Source organism: Bidens hawaiensis, unplaced genomic scaffold (assembly GCF_021521415.1).
Source record: "Bidens hawaiensis isolate Kalapana, Puna unplaced genomic scaffold, B.hawaiensis_p1.1 tig00043420_1, whole genome shotgun sequence".
In the NCBI taxonomy this organism is placed as follows: Eukaryota; Viridiplantae; Streptophyta; class Magnoliopsida; order Asterales; family Asteraceae; genus Bidens; species Bidens hawaiensis.
In genome coordinates, this window is record NW_027505829.1 from 1 (window position 1) to 22,343 (window position 22,343).

The 22,343-nt window shown below is 37.3% G+C and overlaps 1 protein-coding gene, 1 long non-coding RNA gene and 1 pseudogene across 2 annotated transcripts; 2 read left to right on the top strand and 1 right to left on the bottom strand.

Annotated features, from left to right (window-relative positions):
* Window positions 1–2,427: 2,427 nt before the first annotated feature.
* Window positions 2,428–3,758, top strand: LOC143615499 (uncharacterized; the record flags this gene model as incomplete). Its single annotated transcript, XM_077088611.1, is given in 3 exon segments — window positions 2,428–2,623; window positions 3,121–3,500; window positions 3,503–3,758. Coding segments are annotated over 3 exon segments (687 nt in total), but the record flags the coding sequence as incomplete, so codon positions are not given.
* Window positions 3,759–3,989: 231 nt separating this feature from the next.
* LOC143615500 (transcription factor MYB26 pseudogene) lies at window positions 3,990–5,086 on the bottom strand (annotated as a pseudogene).
* A 3,844-nt stretch (window positions 5,087–8,930) lies between these two features.
* LOC143615501 (uncharacterized) lies at window positions 8,931–10,755 on the top strand. Its single transcript, XR_013150487.1, has 2 exons — window positions 8,931–9,000; window positions 10,228–10,755. It is a non-coding gene; the product is annotated as an uncharacterized LOC143615501 (long non-coding RNA).
* The last annotated feature ends 11,588 nt before the right edge of the window (window positions 10,756–22,343 follow it).

The following is a 22,343-nucleotide window of genomic DNA, read 5'->3' on the forward strand; positions in this document are numbered from 1 at the left end:
TGACGAATCAAGGAGCGGTGTTTACGTACGACCTTGAAGCGGTACGTCAAAAGTTTTCAAACTTTGTGATTCAACAAACACTTCCTTTCAACCACTTCGACAACCCTCAATTCACGGAGATGATGCAAAACTATGTTCAACCACGCTACCAACACGTAAGTCGTTCGACCTTTAGAAGAGATTGTCTTAAAGCATGGAAAAACGCTAAATCCGAACTAATTTCATACTTTTCAAACTTACAAACTGGTGTAAACTTAACAACAGATGTGTGGTCGGTACCTCATGGTTCGCCCGACTCATACATTTGTGTGACGGCTCATTGGGTTGACCCCGAGTCGTGGCAAATGATGAAACGAACCGTTTGCGTTTCAATTGTTTGATTACCCGCACACGGGTAGAAATATTTTTAAAATCTTGGGATAAAGTCATTCGACAATACAAGATTGAACATAAAATCTTTTCAATTTCGTTTGATAACGCGTCCAACAATACGGCCGCGGTTGGCCATTTAAAATTAAAGTATAAACCTATTTGTGATGGAGAGTTTTTTCATAGCCGATGCATTGCACATATTATCAACTTGGCCGTGCAAGATGGGTTAAACGTGATCGAAACGCAAAGAAACAATTTTAAAGAATGTTACGAGATGTTTTTAGCAACAATAAAACATTTTCAAGATACAAAAATTTTGTGTAGAAGCTAATTGTCAATGGTTGAGGCCAAATTGGGATTGTCCAACAAGATGGAACTCGACTTGTAATATGTTTGAGAAAGCCATCCAACAAAAAGAATCATTAATTGCGTTTCATCAAATTTTGTCAAGTAGGGGTAAATGTGCACCGTACGATCCTTAGAAACTGGTTATTGATTGAGATCGTTACGGAGGTCCTTCAAATTTTTAAATCTTGCACAACTAGTTTATCCGGGGTTTACTATCCAACAAGCCCCATTGCTTTACCAAAAATTGCTGTCATGTGCACAAAGTTGAGTGAACTTCATTGTAGGGGTGCACCTTATTTTGATATGGGTGTAAAAATGAAAGAAAAATTTAGAAAATATTTTCAAGAACTACCCGCTGTTTTGACATGTGCTGCTGCGTTAAACCCTTGCAACAATGTTGGTGGTGTTGAAGCTTTAATAGAAAAAATTTGTGATGAGCTAGAGTTAAACGACGATCAAAACCCCTATTATAGCCAAACTTTAAAGAATGCTTTCAACACCACCTTGTCAAACATGTATGATGTCTCGTCTTCCCAAATTCATGACTCGTTAAGAGCTGTTGCCTAGTCCCAATCCCAAACCGACCTTGAAATGGGGATGTACTACATGATTTGGGAAGACGCCGGTAAACGTCAAAAGGTAAACACCCCAAGCAGTGAACTTGGAAGGTATGGTGGTACCAACTTTGTGAAACACATGACTCCGGATGAATTTAGAAGTCTTGATTTGCTGGCTTGGTGGAGAGGTAAGGAGGATGAGTTTCCGATCCTCGCCGCCATGGCCAAAGATTTACTAACGGTCCAAGCTTCCACGGTAGCTTCGGAGTCTGCTTTTTCTGTTTCTGGCAGGGTTATATCGATTAGGAGGACTCGACTCACTTCACTAGCTATAGAGATGTCGATTTGCTACAAGGATTACTTGGACTCTTTAGATAGGGCACAACATCAACGCTCACTCGAGGGGGAAATGGAGTATGAAGTGGGCTTGTATGAAGACGAGGTCAATGAAGGACACACTCAACCAATGACCGATGAAGAAGCCGCGTACGACGATTACCTAAGAAATAGCTCGGGATCGGGTAGCGAAGAAAATTAGTTAAAGAAACAGCAAACATGGAGGCAAATAATGAGTAAGAAACAGCAAGTTGTTCATGTAATCGTGTCTAAGCATTCTTTAATGTTTGTATTTTTGAGTTACGAATATGCGATAACGATTTAATGTTTGTATTTTAATGTAAAAACTATAAATGAAAGTTATGTGTTTTTAATCTTTGGTTTGTTTTGCCTTGTAGTTACCGGTTTGCCTTGTAGTTACCGGTTTGTTTATACTGTGAAAAAATAATGGTTATTAAAAAAAAAAAAAAAAAAAAAAAAAAAAAACCGGTTAACCTAAAAACCGGTTATTAAAAAACCGGTTAATAAAAAAACCGGTTTATTAACCGGTTCTAACCGGTTTCTAAACCTGTCCTAACCGGTTAGACCGGTTAGGGTTTTGACAGACAAAAACCGGTTATTAACCGATCCGGTTATTAACCGAACCGGTTTTTTTCCGGGCAAAAAAAAAACCGGTCCGGTTAATAACCGAACCGGTTTTTTTAAAAAACCGGTTTGTGCACCCCTACTTCCAAGTCAAAGGCAAAAACCCAATATGGGTACGCCATTGCACAGACGACGAAATTAGGGTTTACAAAAGCACCGAACGAGGTGAATTGAACCCGGAGACTCGTTCTGTGTGTCTTCGAAGACTCCTGTTTGGTTTCATTTGAACAGAATTGTATCTGAAGATGAAGATGGCAATGATTCGGATGCAACAGTTGGATTTGACGAAGCGTTGGCGGAGGTTTCGGGGATTGATTATGATGAAATCGAGACTGGTGATTTATCAGATATTGATCCTGTTAAAGGTTTGTTATTGTTTATACATCTTGTTTACTAATTTGGGGATTTTGGAATTGATTTAGGGTTTAAGGATGTATAGTCATGTTGTTATGATTTTAACTGATTTAGTGTTTAAATATCTTTTGATTCTCCATGCATCAATGGAACTGAGCAGCCCCAAAAGTGTGCACCGTTCGGTTCGGTTTTGAGCTAAAACCGAAACTTCAATTTTTTAATTTTAATTTTTGAAAATCTTTCGGATTCGGTTTTGCCATTTGAGGCCGGAAATTTTTATTTTTGGCTCAAATTAATGAATTTTGGGTCTAAATCATTTTGTTAATTAAGAGTTAATTGATGATCTATATACATTTGAGCTAAATCATCTGAGTTACTTATTTAGTTTATTCCATAAATTACTTAAAATAAAAATCGAAAAAAATCTATAACTTTGGTTCGGTTTTTTAGTGTTTGGTTTTTTCGGTTTACGATCTTTTTCATAATCACCCCTAATTGGTGTTTGTAGAGTTCAATTTTGTCGTTATGGGACACGAGTTTGATTGTTACACAAAAAAGTTGATCCATGACATAAGGAACTGGAATTGGTTTCTCGAAGAACCTAACAAAGATAGCGATGATGAAGATGAGGGAAAATCGAGAAAAGGTGCAAGAAAGAAGAGGAAGAAGGGTGGAAAGAAGGACGATGATGAATATGATGTTTGGGCAGGTGAGAGTGAAGAGGATGTTGAGGTGATGAAGAAATTGAGGAATGACCCGAAACCTAAGTATTCGACTAGATCGAAAGATAAAAGCAAAAAGGGTGCTGGTGCAAGTAAAAGTGCTAAAGATGATGTGAAGATGAAGGCAATGTGTGACGATGATGAAGAGGAAGACGAGGATGATGAAAATGAAGGTGATGAAACTTGGGCGGGTTCATAGTCGATGATGAGGATGCAGGAGAAGGAGATGAGGATGATGATGAAGAGGACGAGTTTGAAGAAGATGAGGATGATGAGTAGTTGTTGGTTTAGAGTGATTTAGGATGTTTTGTCTTTTTTATGTTGTTATATGATTGTATGCTAGTAGTATCATGTACAATTACCTAGTACTCTACAAAGATTCTCAATCAGATCTATAATACAGTCATATGTTTAGTTATTGTTTTTCACCACAAACTGATTTAACATTAGATCCTAAGTAAGTTAATAATTAAACTATGATGGTGAATGTCTCAAGGTACAACATCAGAGATTTGATTATTTGGTTGACTAACAGTATCGATAATCAAGTTCATACTGTTCATTTCAACTGGCTCGTATTGCGGCATCAGATGATTTGGATCCCAAGTTTGACCAACAATCAGGTCATAATTCTCCGGTGGATGATGATCGAGAACTAAACAAGAATAATCCATGAATGATGGTGGAAGCGGGGAAGATCAACATCAACATCAGTTTCGCTGCGAATCTCACTTGGCTGGAATTGCATCATCAGATTATCTGGATTCCAATTTTGACCAAGAATAAAGTCAAAGTCAAGGTCTTGATTACCAAAACCCTTTTGAGAATCATAGCTTGGAATAATATCAATCTTTTTGTTTATTGGATTAGTGTCAAGAACCTTCTTCTTCATGTTGGAGTTGCAGAAGTTTTTAATGGCACTGTCTGTTCTTCCTGGTAAGTGTTTTGCTATTTCTGCCCATCTGTTCTCAAACAAATAACAAAATATATCAAGATTTTTATAAATATAAATAATTATGACTAAAATATACCAAACATCAGTTTCATATACTTGTTTCCCAAGTTATTGTGTAGATTGACTATGAGCATGGCTTCTTGAGAAGAGAAAATTCCTCGTCTTAAACCCGGTCTTAAATAATTAATCCATCTTAATCTACAACTCTTGCCACTTCTTCGTAACCCTGCTTTTTTTTAAAAAAATATGTCAATAAAGATCATGAAGGTGGTCATGTTTTTTAGTGTGTTATACACATCTAGTTATGTCAAAAGATAAATCATTCATTTAGCCTATGTATCTACTTTTACAATCTTACCATCATTTCAGACTTTTCCCATTAATAATGACTTAAACTAATGTGATAACAACGGTCAACACAACATAGTGTATAGATTTGTGCATGTATTGTTATCCACGAATGTATAATATTGGCGTATGCATTATGCTACTACTATTATTCGTGTGTAAAATGTAAATTTCTAGGGTTTTAGCAAGTAAAAGCACATATGCAAGTAACGAAGATACGTGATCACACATTCATCTTTCTCATCCCAGATGCTTGATATTGTTTCGATGTTTTGTACGCAAATATAATATAAAAAAAATAATTGATTACAAGTTTAGAGAAAAAGAAAACCTGCAAATTTAGGAACAACCCTCCAACAAGAACCATGGAGACCATGGGTATACATGTAATCAACTAGTTTTTCATCCTCTTCTGGTGACCACAGTCCTCTTTTCAGTGAGTTGTTCATTTTTCTCTAATGATGAGTGAGTGACCATTGACAAGCAAATAATGCAATATATATGAATGAACGGCGCGTGCAGGCGTACATAAGCGCGCACGTTAATTTATAAGCGCTTACGCGCGCACACATGCGTATGTGATGATGATATTGAATGTCTACAATCAAAATGGAAAAAGTTTTATGTATGGTGCATAGAAAGGGGTTCTTGTAGTCCTTAATGGGTCCCTACCTAAACCTTAGTCAAAGTAGTAAGGTTCAAATTAAGGTTTGCTTGTTTTAATGTTTGAAAGACATGTCTCTAGGACTTCACCTGTAGTAGAGTGCAGTAGTAATTCATTCTATTTTAATCAAAGAAAAGTATGATGCTTTTATTGTAAGATAGAATAAGATTCTTTCTATTTAATGTAAGTTGGTAACATATTGACATCAACAGAACTAAGACATTCTGGATCGTTGTTATCGTACCCAAAAGTAGGAATCTAAGTCATGTCCGTGGACTAAGATAGTAGACTTTTGGTAAGTGTCGTTTTTAATAAGCGTTGTTACAACCCATACGCATCATGATGGTTGTAAGCCAATAAGTGAACCCTAAATTGAATTTCAATTTAGTTTTATAAAATCATGGTTAGTCATTTATAGGGTTTGACAAGGATTCATTTATTAAAATTGTGTTTTTGCTTATTAAATCCGAGGAAGTCGAAATCACAATTAAAACCAGTACGAATGATTCTTAGTATATAGTCCCCCACCAATCCATCATGTTCAATGTAATCTAATTAGTAAGGTCACATCACTATAATAGATTGAAAATAGAACATTTTTAGACATCAGGTTCGACTTCAATCGATTCAATGCACGCTAGCATGTTTTTAGAAAACCAACCCCACAAACTTGATAGCTTATTTGGCATTAGAATTTGTGTTCGAATGGCTTGTGAATCCGACTATGATGTATTTTAACAGACGTGTTGATATCTAAACGACTATTAGTTTGAAAATAAAATAAAAAAAACACCTCTCATAGTCTCATAGTTGGTCTTAGTAGTATTCATGATTTTGTGTGTTTATCAAACGTGTCTCACCAAAACAAACATAGCATGTCACTTTCGTTTTCATGTTATTAACAATAAAACTCATAAACCAAACTGCGCTCAATATATCATTTGTTACACTAACCAAACATTAAGATTACTCGTCTCAAATAACAAACAAATTTAAGTGTGAAACTGTATTAGAAGGTAAACTTATGTGTCAAATTACGATTAGAAGGCGCGCTGTAATCGTGCACATCAAAATTTAGCTCTCCAGAAACTCGAAGCTTGACATACTTTCGAGTTTTCGGATCTTTAAGGTTTGGGCTAAGTATTGAGAAGCCCGAAATGATAAGATCTAGATTAAATGAGGCCTAATTAGTGGTGCTCCAGTACTCTACTATGATGATTGATAAGGCTGAATGATCCTTAAAAGTTACAATCTTACATGTATTTGATGTATTGTTTTTTAATATCAAAAATAAGTATTTCACTTTTAATGTATAAGGGTAACAAAACTAACCGAGTAAGTGTGTTGATTTTAATTATGATTTTTATAAATTATAATGCTTGAAAGTTAAAATTAAATCTTACTAGAAGGTAACAAATGTGAGCCGTGACAATTGACAAAGCAGGTCATTTTCACTATCTCATGAAGTGATGTCAATGTGACATTTGAATGACTTTTAGTAACTACTAACTGTTATATCATATACGTGTAACATGTTAAGAGGGTGATTTTAACTTTTAAGGACTAAGGTAAGTCAGATCAGCAATTTATGTATTGTTAAATCCAATTTCAAAATCATATAACAGTGCGAATAAAAAACTGTTATTCAATCCAAAATGTGGCACTATACAAAAGGGAATGAATGCTCTGGTTGTTGATAATGAATTTTGGTTTGATAAATTTGACCACATATTAATTGATACTCTTTTTTAGTACTTTATGAAAAATAACTAGTTGGGGATCTTGTGCATTGTGACCGCTTGAACTTAGTTAACTATCTTTTTATCCAGATAATTATCAAGTGCCAAGGCCTAAGAAGAACCAATAAATTTCCACACCAAAGAGAATGTGACAAAAAATGCTTTAGAAAATAAAAGATGAAGGGCAATTACAGGATGAAAGTCATTCTTGATGGCATTGGTTGATTACAATCCCCACACCGTATGCAATTTGAACCTTATAAGTAAACATGCCAGTTTGGCTATACAATGTTTTAACGGGCCAAAAGGGGGTAAAAGTCGGAGTTTGGATTTTTTTTATAAATGGGACGGCTTAAGTACATGAGTTTGGCTGGTGGTGTAAATTTTGACCCGTTAGGCCACCCGTAGTGGGGCGACAAAAGGGGCTACAAAGGGGCGATTTTTTTGGTGAACACCGTCCCCCCAGGCGATAGATTGGGGGGGGGGGGTATTAGTTAAACTGATATTAGTAAATAATTTTTTTATATAAAATCTTTAAAAGAACTATATGTATTACTAAATACAAACCTACTGAATTGGACAATTGACCCAAACATTATGTTAAATAGAAGCCTGAAATTTCAATTAAAAAGTTGGCCGATAACCCAATTAACATATAAAACCTAAATAGTAATTATATAAATATGTGAATTTCAAAAAAGCAATAGAAAAAAAAACCTAACGTCCAATCATTTGTGCTTTTGGCCTTATCATCCCTACCCTTTGCCACTTCCACGGCCATCGAGTGTCGACTCGAGCACCATTTGACCAAGCAACCAGCCCTCAACGACGACGGCACCCCAGTATGTTCGATATTCAGTCCTCACGATAAATCATCAATAATCATTCATCTTTGGTTTCGGTTTTCAAATTTAATATGAGTAAAAAAATCAGTGTTTATGTTTATCAATAATGATTTATGTGTAATTGTAATATGTTTAAGCTAGATTTGAATTTTATGTTTATGTTTAAAATTATGTGTTCATTATGTTGAATTTGTGCATTTAGGGCTTATTGGTGATTTTTTAAAAGAAAGCTGTACTTCGACGCCAGATTGTAATAAATCCAAGCACTGAAAAATGAAAATACTGAACCCATTGAAAAAAAATCGTGTACCGAGAACAAATTCGTGTACCACCTAATCATTCACCTTTATTTTTAAAACTACTCGAATGTAGTATGGGTGTAAGCCGGGCAAGCCTATCATCCATCATCCCCAAATTCAATTCAATTTCACAAACCAAGTTAACTATGTCTGAAATCTGAATCAATAATGCTTTTTGTTTTTTCTAAAACATCTGAACAAAATAACCTTAAAACATCAAGAAATCAGCCATACTAATCAAGATTCAACTAGAAAAGATAACCTAGCTCTACACATTCATACCAATAATAAACAATAGCATCGATCTCACCTGAAATTGGGGGAAAGAGGAAGACCGGCGGAGATGGAGGGCCGGCGGAGGTGAAGACCGGCGTAGGTGGAGAGGAGGCGGTGGTGGAGGCAGCGAACCCTAAAGAGGGAGGCGGTGGTGGTACAAACAAACGTATCTCAGCTTTGATCGTGTTTTTTCTGGGTAAGAGGTTTGTTTACCTCTTTTTCTTTAAGAGGCAATTTAGAAGTTTTACCTCTTAATAATAAACAAAAAACAAACAGTCGAACCTCTTAATTCCTCTTACCGAATCAGACTTCAGAGACCATTAAGAGGTTTTTCTAAAAAACAAACAGGGCCTAAGTAATGAAGTAGCTTTATTGGGCCTAACATTTACGTTAACCCAACTAAGAAAGCCCAATTAAGCTTTTGTGGTCACTGGTTCGTGCTACCTGGCTTTCACAGTCCTTCCTTTCAGAAAATACTAATAAACTCGATTGATTCAACTGCAATGGCGGACGTACGATCTGAATCCACAAAACGTCTAGGTTCGTTAATTAATTACTAATTATTAATTAATAGATCTATTTTCTTCAAATGATTTTGTAATCAATTGCACCTGTTTTGATTTATTGTTTTCGTTCCCAAATTAGTCGAACTAGGGTTTTGATGATGGTCATTTTAGTGGTTGATTCAGTTATCGTGTCAGACCTTTAATCGTTATTATTTTCACCATTAATTAATTCATTCTTCAGAACTAGGGTGGTTTTAATGATCAGTAACAGAAATTTAATTCTCATTTTAACCAACCGTTTTATTATTCAGCTAATTTGTCAGAATACATTACTGTGGTCATTCATAATGACCTTAAATTGTGTTAGATATATCAAGGGAGTGGCTAGGCTTGCTTTTCGAGCTCTTTTTCTAAAGTTCAAGCTTCCGCCTCTGCTCGTTAATTATTCATTAATTAATTTATGTATGTTTTTTAAATTATATTGAGAAAACCTTTAACGAGCCTAAGCTCGGCTATTCAATGTGAAATTAATACATACAAGTAACGCCCCAAGGAGGTAAAACTTATAAATGCACAAAGCTCGTTAAGGCTCAACAAGCCTAAATGAGCTTCCGGTACCAGGTTCGAGCTCGGGCCCGATAATTAAATGAGCTTTATGTGAGACTCAGGCTGGGATCTTTTCGAGCTTTTTATCGCTAGTGGCTTGGATTGTTTATTATTTAATTTATATACTTATTATTTTTATATATTTTGAGAAAAAGCTTAACCAAGCCTAAGCTTGGCTCGAGCTCGATAGCTAAACGAAATTATTTGAGTCTCAGGGTGGGATCTTTTCGAGCTTTTTATCGATCTAATCTCGAGTAGCTCGCAAGTGGATTGAATTAGTTATTATTTATTATTTAATGTATAAATGTTTTTAATTATTTTTATATGAGAAAAACCTTAACGAGCCTAAACTCGGCTCAAGCTTGTGTACTAAACTCAGCTCAAGCTTGTGTATTGCCTTAAAGAAGCCAAAGCTTAGCTTGAGCTAAGTTGTGCAATGTGAAATTAATACATAGAAGTCCAAAATAGGTAAAACTAAAAAATGTGCAAGGCTCATTAAGGCTTAACGAGCCTAATTGAAATTCCCGTACAAGGGTCGAGCCCAGGCTCGATAACGAAACTAGCTTTTTATTGATCCACAGAGACTGAAAGATGTATACATCTACATATAAATATGTATTCATGTATTATACATTTTGTTTTTTTTTATATGAAGAGAAAGAAGCTAAAGCCCCAAACTTGGTTGAAAAAGGCAAGGTGGAAAACAAGAACTCACCTAGCCATGATAAAGAAACACATGGAACAAGTAATGACATTGATGAAGACATGCCAATAGAAAAAGTCAAAGGGCCCGGTATTATTGAACGAACTAAGGAGGAGATTGAAGCGGTTGTTGAAGCAATTACCCCTTAAAAGCAGTAATCACTTGTTTCTGTTTTAAGAATAGCTAATTACCCGTTTTGTGTTATTATATAATGATAGTCAAGGTAACTTTTTCATAACCAGATGAAGTCAAAAGTCAACTATGTTTTGTTGTATGGGATTTTATAGTTAGTATGTATGCCAATAATCATCTTTTTTTTGGTAAATAATGTCTTGGGTTTTTAATTTGATTACCTGGTTTTTGTATTTTCAAGTTAAAGAAAGTAGTTAATGCCTTAATGGCATTCAGGTACTCCTGGAATTGATCTTGATTATGTGACGATCAGTTTACGAGTAGACGTAAGAAAACTGATTTTGGTTATTGTTATAGAGAAGAGGGAGCATTAGAGAAAATAGGATGTATTGATATTATGACATTCCCTCCATGGTTATCCATAATAGTTATCTAATTATTTGGGAATCATAGATTCATATTATGTGAAATCCATGAATAACCAGTATTTAGTACTCAATTTAATACTACAGTAGTACAGTACTAAGCATTCACAAGCACCCTCTAGATTTTCATTTGGTGCTCAAACTTGAGACAAAATAAGGCCCTAAACTTACCATAAAAGGATTAAAAACCCAAAAAAAAATATATATTTACAATTACATTATCCATAACTTGTTGTTTGGTCCGGAAATGATGCAAAACTTATGGGTTATTAAATTAGATAGATTGAGAAAGTAGTGGTAGTGAATAGTGTCTAGTGAGGTTTGAAGAGGTCTGACCTAATGGTGAAGACCATATACCAATAATATCTGACTACTGAGCCATTTCCAGCTACTATTTTTAGTTACAGAAAACCCAAAATCATAAGGCTGAGGGGTGTGGGGGGCGCGAGAGGGGGCGTGAGTGGGGGCGCCATCCAATAATATTGTGACGTGTGGCAGAGAGAGAAACTTGATAAGATGGGTATTGGTAGTGGTGATAGCGCCCCGGGGCATGGTGTGGAGGGGCGCGAGAGGGGGCGCGAGCGGTTTTTTTTTTTTATTTATAAATGTATTACCCAACGAATCCGGAATTTCTCAAAAACTCAATCGGAATCCGGTCAAAACCTCAACGAATCCGGTCTTCAAAAACTCAATCGGAATCCGGTCAAAACCGGAATTTCTCAACCCGGAATCCGGTCAAAACCATGGCACCTTCACTCTCTCTCCTCCTCCTCACCACCACCGTAACCTCCACCGGAATCCGGTCAAAACCATGGCACCTTCACTCTCTCTCCTCCTCCTCACCACCACCGTAACCTCCACCGGAATCCGGTCAAAACCATGGCACCTTCACTCTCTCTCCTCCTCCTCACCACCACCGTAACCTCCACCACCATCGGCGTCACCTACACTCGGTGGTTGAATTGAAGCTTTTCTGCACGAATATATATATATATATATATATATATATATGCTGAAACATTCCCAAGACACCCAGCTTAAACCCCAACGGCTCTATTTTGCATCCCAAGACACCCCTCACGCTCAACCTGTCCCGCGAGCCTCCTGGCGCCAGCCTCGTTTTCCGCTCTCGCGCCCCTCTCGCGCCCCTCTAGCGCCCCGGTGGTGTGGCTCTCGCGCCCCGGGGCGCGAGCGAACTCCCTCTCGCGTCCTGACTAGCGCTCCGCACCCCTCAGCCTAAGTATAGCATTAATGAGAGAGAGAGAGAGAGCACGTCACATAGCAAATGTGGATTGATAGATGGTTGAGAATTGAGATATCAAACAAAACAAAAGAAGGCATCTATCTTTTACTGGCACCTCAGATTCCCATATCACTTTTTAATTACTGCAGACAACTCACACAAAAGGACTAACTTCAGAAAAAATAAAACAAACCGAAGGACCTGCCAAAATACATTGTCTAATACATATATACCTACATACATACATACATGTGTGTCATCCATACGGGGGAGGGGGTGGTTCCACTTTCATCACCCACCACATCCAATGGTGGTGTGCCATGTCATCCCACCATGTGATGAAATTTAGTAGGGATGGTGGTGTGGTGTGTTAGGATTTTTTTTTATTTAAAACACCCTCCCTCCAACGGTCCATTTTCTCGAAATTACCCCCCCTCACCGCGTGATGGCCATCACGCACAAACCCCCATCACGCTAGATGGGGGCACCGGCGGCGGTGTGCTTGAGGCCATCATGCTAGATAGTAGGGCACCACGCACCACCCCGTCCCCTCTATATATGTACATAGAGAAATAATTTAAGTATGAAACTGAAGCTCTAAACCCAAGCTCTAAAGGTTGCTTGAAGAAAGCTTAATTGAAATCGGCTCAGCTTGGTTTGTAAACAAGTTGAGCACGTCGTTTGTCTCGCTCCAATTCTAGTGTTTTAAAATTATGACCAAAGTTTTAGTACACATAAATTAGGACATCGGTAGTTTATAAAAGTTATAACTTACAATATGTACTTAAAACATATTATTTTTAACAATTTGTGTATGTTATATAAATTAACATCGGTAGTTTATAAAATTTACAATATGTGTACATTATAAATATCAATATTGTGTGAAAGAATTAAAATTTACAATATGTGTACATTATAAATATCAATATTGTGTGAAAGAATGTAAAATTTAAAATCATTAAAATTAAACGAGTTGCATTGAGCTTAACAATTCATATCGGTAAGATAAACGAGTTGAGCCGAGCCCGAGCACAATTGCATGTGCTCACTTACAAAATTAACAAGAATACATACAGTAGGACTGTAGAGATTTTAAGAATGAGATGTTACATGTAGTTCGGTTTGTGTTATATATAAAATGATCAATGGTCATGTTAAAAAAAATATATATATATATTACACCGTGAAATTGACAACAATTTACTTTAAATATATGACAACATGCACAAATTAGAAACAATATTTATTTTTTTCGTTTCAGGTTTTGTCAACCAACATTACATTATGGGACAAAATAAAAATAAACTTAAAAATAATTACCAATTATAGTAAAAGATCCTAATTTCTCATCTGATTTTAGTTGTCAATTCCTAATGTGACACTATGCTATGTCAGATTGCCAGCTGCGATTCCACATATGGGAAAAGATATGAATGACAAATAAGTTGTCGTTTAAGGGCTCTTAAAAAGTAACAAAAAAAATGTGATAAATTAGAGATTGTATATAGGAAAAGTCATTCTTTGGTATGCCACAATCTTTTGATCGAAAATAATTTAGTTGCTAAAATGGGTGCTAAAAAATGATTCATAACTGTTTTTTTTGAATCTGTCAAACCGAATTCAAAATAAGTTATTTTGCTTTCTTTTCAAAATACCATCTAACGATCTATTTAGTATTTTAAAATCTCTATGTGTCTACCTAAGGTTTCATATTTATTAATATTGCAAATTCATATAAAAAAGTACTGTATTTTCATATTTATTTTAAATCATGTATTCATATGTTTAGTTATGAATTACATCATCCGAATTTTTAACTTGTTTGATTAGTAAGCTAATAAATCGACATACAGTTTAAAACACGGTATAAAATGAGTATTTATTTTCTTCAAAAGAAAACTGTTAGTTGTCCAAAAAAGAAAAAAAGAGAATATTGAAATTCACTAGATAGTGTGCTTCAGGGTGGTGACAACGAGCAACCATCCCCGTTCTCCCAACCGTCTTTCATAGTTTCATATCCCACTAGTTTTTATGAGTGATAAACATAAAAAAAAAATAATGAGAAAATAATGAAAGAAAAAAGTGCCTTACAAGAATATTTTTATGAGTGATAAAAAAAAACTAGTTTTTTATACTCTCTCTTTTCCACGTCAGCTCAACATCATTCCTCTCGTAAACATCCGAATCCATCTTTCAACCATTGCAATGCATCCTGATCCATCTTTCAACCATCTTATTTTTTTTCCTTTAATTAAATTGAAGAACTTATTAATTTCAAATTAAAAACATAAATATAATATAATTAAAAAACCTTAAAATAACATTCATTAAAAATTACATTTAATAAACTTAATAAACATAACAACAAAATACTATATTAAAAAAAGGAGTACTCTATATAATAGTAATCAACTTTGAAATTTGTTTCAATCAGGTCACTGATAAAAACTTTTGTTTCAATCAAATCATTAAACTTTCATTTTTGTTTCAATCATAGATATTTTACCTGGATAACAGGTAATCTAGGTTATTTTTAATTTTTCAATGTTTTACTTTGCATAATAACTTTTAAAAGTTGCGAAAATTAGTAAAAATGCGAAATATAATTTTAAAATTCCAAAAGTTTGCAAAAAAAGTTCGGAAAATTGAGGTTCGGGTTAGAACGGGTTAAGGTCGGAACGGGTCAAAACGGGTTTCGGGTCAGCTTTTTTTAACCAACGAATCAACGCGTTTTCAACACATTACAGCTCGTTTTAACAACAAAAGCTCGTTTAAGCGATTTTTCAGTTCGTTTCAGCACCTAACAGTTCGTTTAAGCGATTTTTCAGTTCGTTTCAACACCTAACAGCTCGTTTATTTTCAGTTCGTTTCAGCACCTAACAGCTCGTTTAAGCGATTTTTCAGTTCGTTTCAGCACCTAACAGCTCGTTTAAGCGAGTTTTCAGTTCGTTTCAGCACCTAACAGCTCGTTTAAGCTATTTTTCAGTTCGTTTCAGCACCTAACAGTTCTTTTGAGCGATTTTTCAGTACGTTTCAGCACCTAACAGCTCGTTTAAGCGATTTTTCAGTTCGTTTCAGCACTTAACAGCTCGTTAAAGCGATTTTTCAGTTCGTTTCAACACCTAACAGCTTGTTTCAGCACCTAATCGCTTAAACGAGCTGTTAGGTGCTGAAACGAACTGAAAAGCCGCTTAAACGAGCTGTTAGGTGCTGAAACGAACTGAAAACTGCTTAAACGAACTGAAAAACCGCTTAAACGAGCTGTTAGGTGCTGAAACGAACTGAAAAACCGCTTAAACGAGCTGTTAGGTGCTGAAACGAACTGAAAAACCGCTTAAACGAGCTGTTAGGTGCTGAAACGAACTGAAAAACCGCTTAAACGAGCTGTTAGGTGCTGAAACGAATTGAAAAAATCGCTTAAACGAGCTTTTGCTGTTAAAACGAGCTGTAACGTGTTGAAAACGCGCTGATTCGTTGGTTAAAAAAAACTGACACGAAACACGTTTTGACCCGTTCCGACCTTGACTCGTTCTGACCCGGACCTCAATTTTCCGAACTTTTTTTGCAAATTTTCGGAATTTTAAAATTATATTTCGCATTTTTACTAATTTTCACAATTTTTAAAAGTTATTATGCAAAGTAAAAACATTGAAAAATTAAAAAAAAAACCTAGATTACCTGCTATCTAGGTAAAATATCTAGGATTGGAACAAAAATGAAAGTTCAATGACCTGATTGAAATATAAGTTTTTATGTGACCTGATTGGAACAATTTTCAAAGTTGGTTACTATTCTATGGAGTAATCCCATTAAAAAAACATAAAACTAATCCTCCACTTTGGATTCGTTAAAGTCAGGTTGTCTTGAGCTGGAGTTAAGAGCAGTAGCCAAAGCCGCACACTGGAGATAATTTCTTAAAACATCTTACGGTTTGATGTGAAAAAACCTCTATTCGAGACATAGTTTTCGTAGTCACGATTTGCTTGTGATTGCCGTTGTCCTTCAGGTGGCAAGTACGGTTGCGTAGACTAACGCTTTTATTGACATCTCTCCATTTTGAGTTGATTTGGTGGGTGGTACGATCGCCAGTGCCTCCATATTGAGCATATGTATGTTGAACAGCATGTCAAAATTAGCCTACTGATAAGCCAATGTTTGTCACATAGATATGAGCATTCGCTAATGCGACCTTGTCGTCATGGCTCCACCACGACGGCCGTGCTTTTGGAGGCATTTTTTGTTTGTGATTTGAAAGATTGAATTTTTTGAAAGAGTTTGAGATGAACTAAGAAAGTGCGTGTAAAAACTAGTTGAAAAGATTAATATTTATAGATAAAAATAAATGTTTTTTTAAATGACCGTTTAACGATCATATGGCCGTTGAGATCGGTGCGGACAGCAACAACAACCTAATTCAGCTTCAAAAAATTTCGATACATGGAAAGTCGGGACGGTGTTCCCGTTGTTCCCACACTGCACCGATCCCCTCCCACCCTCCATTGCCACCACCGTTAAATACATAAAACTTCATAATCAATGCATTCAGAGAAATATTATTAATAAAATAATATAATTTGCATACTTATTTAAATAAACTGTTTGTGATGTAGAACAATGTCAAAAAGAGAAATATTTCAAATATTAAGTTGACATTGACAAGAAATGTATGTCATTCGATGTAATTACAACATTCATTGACTTTTAAAAGCAAAAGCTTTCCCACTCCACATTCCAAATCAGCCTCTAAAGTTGTGCCCTTTGCCTTTTCTTCTCTTCTCTGGTTTGAACCTAGTTTTCACACATGTGTAAATCATTCATTATCTTACCTTTTTACTCCCAATCCAAAATAATATGCATTGGAATTTATATGATAGTGTATATAACGTGTGCTGGTTTGGCTGGTTATGTTAAAAAGCATTAAAAGTTTGAGCGTGATAAACAAGAATTATAAATCTTTCATTATTGAAACCGGTGTCATATGAAACCGAACATCACACACAAGTATATCGGTATATGTCTGTTTTGCTACGTTGGAGGTGCTCTAAATGAGATTAAGTAAATATGAGTTGGTATTTTGTTAACAAAAATATACTACTTTAAAACATATATAGGCTGAATCACATACCATACAATTTGATAATTAGTTTCCGTACGACTGTATCGAGGCAAGTAGGTAACACATGATCACGTCAACAGAATAAGTTTAAATGTGCAACCTCAATATTTCTACATTAAATCAAAAGTTGTTTACACTAAATCATAAACTTTGGTGTTAAATGTGTTAACGTTAACTAGAAATCAGAATAAGATAAATTATTAATTTACCAAACTTACAATCAAAAGAGAGGATCCATAAAAGTATACATTAGTTTTTACAAATGTTACTTGAAACTAAATGCACATTTATACCTTCAAATCAGTACAATGTTAATTACCACTTGGTACAACATTAATACATGGTGGTACACAAAGAGCAATGAATATTCAATACTCATCATCTACTATAAAATTAATAGTTTGTCATAAGTGGGGTATACAACTCAATCAATGGTCTAGATTAAAAGTTGGAAGAAAGGGCACATCTACAACCATATCATATGATCAAATTGTCATAAGTTGTTGAATCTCAGGTACACTCTTTTATTTATTTAGTACCCCCATTAATTATTTAAAAACTAACTCATTGATGGTATAGTATCAGTAAAATAAAATAAAATAAAAGGTAAAAAGTATGATTCTCTTTCTCATGACTTGATTTCTTTATTCCATTTGTGGAATGAAAGTTTCTTTACTTCACTCTACGTACAAGTAGAAGGATGACTTCTTCCATTCAGAATTAGTGTCATAGTCTCTCTCTCTCACACACACAGAGACACACATTCAAGAGTGTGTTGGGATCTTTAGCAAGAAGATAGAATCACTTGCTTGTGAAGCAACATATTGTGTGAATCCCAATAATAATATTTTTGTATTTTTCTTGTGATCTTCTGTAGGGGCCATTTACTTACACACTCACACACACTACATAGTATATATAAGTATGTAATCATGTTGATTATGCTTTCAAACTGAAAACCATCTTTCTATCTTTCTCTGAGTGATTCAAGAACAAACCATCACCATCAACATCACCATCACTATCATTATCATGATGATGAAGGGAAGATTGTGTATGTTTGTTATGATAAGGCTGAGGGGTGTGGGGGGCTTTAATGGGGGCTCCAACCAATAATATTATGACGTGTGGCAGAGAGAGAAACTGGATAAGGGGGTGTTGGAGCCCCCGTTGGAGCCCCTGGCCCTGGTGTGGAGGGGCTCCAGCAGGGGCTCCAGCGAATTTTTTTTTTATTTTTTTATAAATATATTCAAACAACGTATTATTAAAAAAAACTCATAAATTATTAAAAAAAACACACATTAATAAAAAAAACACATTAATATCTAAAAATAAAATAAAAATTAAAGTACTAAAAAAAACATTATTCTTATTATTCGGCTTGGTCTTCTTTGATCAACCTCTTTCGGATACGTTCCTTTTGCTTTTCCATTAGCATTTTATCGACCGGATTTAGGTTACTGAAGTCTCTAGTAAGAAAGTCCAAATCTCTCATTCGACTTTTTTCCTTTTTGTCATTAGAGACCACCTCCATGGTTTTGTTGAATTTATTGAGGGATTCAACAAGATTGGCGATGTTTACCCCTCAGCCGGTTTTTTCCCCTTGGCGTCCCTTCCCAATGGCCGCCTCCTCGGCGGTGAAGACGTTTCCTCCTCCGCAATGTTTAGGTCGAATCCAACGCGGCAATCCGACCCGGTTGAAGTGCTATACGCTCCAGACGAACTAGTTTTAGTCTGTTTCGGCCCTACTTCCGCATCAACGTCCGGCGCCACCAGCTCAACTCACTTGGAACACCTTTTCAACCTATCCCACAACTTTAAATCGTCGCACGTCTTCACCGTCCCATACCTCCGCAAACACTCCTGCTTCCACTCTTCGACCGTGAAATTGTAAACCGCCAAATCATCACTGCCACTTGGTCTCATACGACCGCTGTTCCTGTTGAAAAGATTAGTAAACAAGCCGACAAATTTTCTGATTTCGGACCACCGACCCGAAATCATATCGGCGTTCCGCTCTGTACTCCCAACGAGCATGTAGAACGTCTCCCTAACCTTTGTCCAAAAAATCTTGCTCTTTTGGTAGTCGGCTGCAAAATGAATAAATAAATTAGATTTCCATTTAACTTTTTTATTTAACTTTTTTATTAAAAATCTTTTTTAAAAACGTTAAAACAATTACCGCAACGCCGATCCTCAGAAATGACTATCCAAGCTCGACACAAGGCTTCCTTCTCATCCGATGACCACGGAGTGGCTTTCCGTTTCGTCCTCGGAGTCGAAGCCGGTCCCGACCCGTCCGTTGCAACTTGTTTTTTCCGGTGGACGCGTCTTTTTGGTCCCGTAGCTTCACCGTGTGATTCTTGTGTCTCCGGAACAACAAAGTTAGGAGACGGTTGTGTGTTGGATGGTTGAAAGCCGGATGATTCTTGCGGCTCCGAATAAAACATCGGTTGGTGCGGTGACGACCATAAATCGTCGTCAATATAATCTGAATCAAGGTTTGGGTACCAATTTCCAGCCATTTTTTTAAAAAAAGTTGAGAAGATGAATTGATTTTGGGTGAAGGTTTGAAGTTGTGGTATAAAAATGGGTGAAATGGGGTATTATATAGGAAATTTTTTTTTTTAATTTAATAAGAGCCCAACGGCTCTTTTTCTAAAATTCAACAAGCTCCTCTCTCTCTTCTCCCGCTAACAGGCTCACGCCTGCATAAATTTTCGCGTTAGCGCCCCGTTAGCGCCCCCGTTAGCGCCCCGGTGGTGTGGTGTTAGCGCCTGGGGGCGCGAGCGGAGGGGCTCTAGCGCCCCCGTTGAAGCCCCACACCCCTCAGCCTAATGATGTGTGTAATGAGAGGAATTAGCAGGCCTTTGGGACCAATGACAGCCCTCCAACTTTTGTCCCTACAAAACAAGGTTACTCTTTTTTTTGTTATTTATTTATGATTCTTGATGCCTTTTTAAGAAAATTGCACCAAAAATACAAAACTCTTATGCATTGCCTTTTTTTATTAACAAGCACCAACACTCACATTACTTTTTCTCAATTTAGCATGCCCTCTGAAGAAACACTAACCGGACCCCGGGCAGATTACGGGTAACCTGGGGTTAGATAGATGTTTCCCACGAGGGGTTGGACCCGGCAAAGATGGTTCTTCTGATAACCTGCAAAACAGACACCGTGAGCTCGTCACTGAGAAGGGGGGGTTCCTCCTTGTGACCACCCTCCGGCGTGAGAATCAGACTAGATTGCTCTTTAAATATAAATGTATATTAAGAGATTGCTAGAGCAGATATCAGGTATAATATATCAGATACAAGATAAGATATGATGATCATACCATTTGGGGTATTTATAGCCGAAGGTAGGTTTCCAAGGAGGTGTAGCCGGCTGAATAGTATTCATGTTCTACCAACTGTGGCCTACGCACGTGCCATGCTGGTAGTTGGTGGGTAGGCAGCGGCTGATAGTGACCAGGCCTGCTGTGTACTATTCCTTTTCCACCAACTACAGACTATGCACGTGGTATGTCAGGAGTTGGTGAGTAGGTAGCGGCTAATAGTGACATACAGTACAAGAGCATGCTGCTCGCCATACTGTTGTCAATGAGCTGTCGTATCTTTGGTCAGATCTTTTGCCCATACCTCGTCAGGTACAGTACAAAAGATCTTTCAGTATCGTACGGACTGGCTCATTTGGGCGGGAGTATTCCCCCTCCCGCCTTTGTGCGGGACTGTTCCCGGCTTGCTCATTCCTTCTTCAGGTGACTGCTGAATTATTATGAGAGTTAAGCCTTGTGCGTGTAGCCATGCTGCGCGGGTAGCCTTCCCTGATGGCTGGTATCCGTAACTGCGGGAACAGGCGGAGTACTTGGAAACCATTGGGAGGCGTTTCCTGCGGGGACAGCTTGCGTACTGCTCGTAAGGACGTCACATCTCTGAGCGTGGTGGGTCCTGCTGATCCAGTTGGTTTCTGCGCAGACGTCCCTTTAGTTAAGTCTTGCGGGTTCAACCGCGCAGACGTCCGTTAAGGAGTCTTGCGGGTTCAACTGCGCAGACGTCCCTTTTCAAGGTGAGTCTTGCGGGTCCAACTGGGCTCTGCTGGGACCTACCTCTTCAAGTCCCCCCAGTCCAATGTTCTTCTCATGAATGTTTAATAAAGTGAGGTGAACTTTTGGACTTAAGCAAAGGGTTTTTGAAAAGGGTTTAGTTTTAAGGTTTTCCATGGGGATTCTTCCCGCGGAAGTCCTAATGTCACGCAGAATTTCCCACTGTTCTGCTTGATCTTTGGGTATGATGCGGGTAGGTCTGTAACCTCCTCGCAAGTCAGGAGCGTTGAGTACCTCTTGTGTAGATTCTCCATGAGGTTTTGGTAGTTTTGAACATAGTGATCAATTATGTTAAAACCACCAATTCCATCTTGAAGTTTCAAACAATCTAGTTCTCGACGTTCCCGCTATGCGGGGATGTTATTCCCGTTTGCGCAAGCATGGCCCAGAAGATCCTTCTTGGTTTCATTTCCCTGCGGAGTGCTAGGTATGTGAAGGGTTTTGCCTTGACACTGTACCCGCACTCGTCTTATAGTTACTTTACTTCCAAGGTATTCCTGGCGTCAATTCCCTGCAGGTGCTAGGTATGTGAAGGGTTTTGCCTTAACACTGTACCCGCACCCGTCTTATAGTTACTTGGTTACCGAGGTATTCCTGGCGTCAATTCCCTGCAGGTGCTAGGTATGTGAAGGGTTTTGCCTTAACACTGTACCCGCACCCGTCTTATAGTTACTTGGTTGCCGAGGTATTCTTGGCTTCAATTCCCTGCGGGTGCTAAGTATGTGAAGGGTTTTGCCTTGACACTGTATCCGCACCCGTCTTATAGTTACTTGGTTGCCAAGGTAAGGGGTATTTTCCCGCTTACTTTTGAATCTTTTTGAATTTTTGAAATTCGAAGAGTTGGTGAAAGGATAAGAACAGTCCAAACCTCTGAAACGTCGTGCGACGGTTTCTTCTGACTGTGTCAGGACGTGCAGGAAGTTATGGTGACGTGACAGTACATGGTCATTCCAGACGCTTTTTAAGGCGCGTGGGCGCGATTTTTCGGGCGCGTGGCCGCGAAATTAATGGTACGCGTCCTTTCAACAGCTGTTGCCAGCT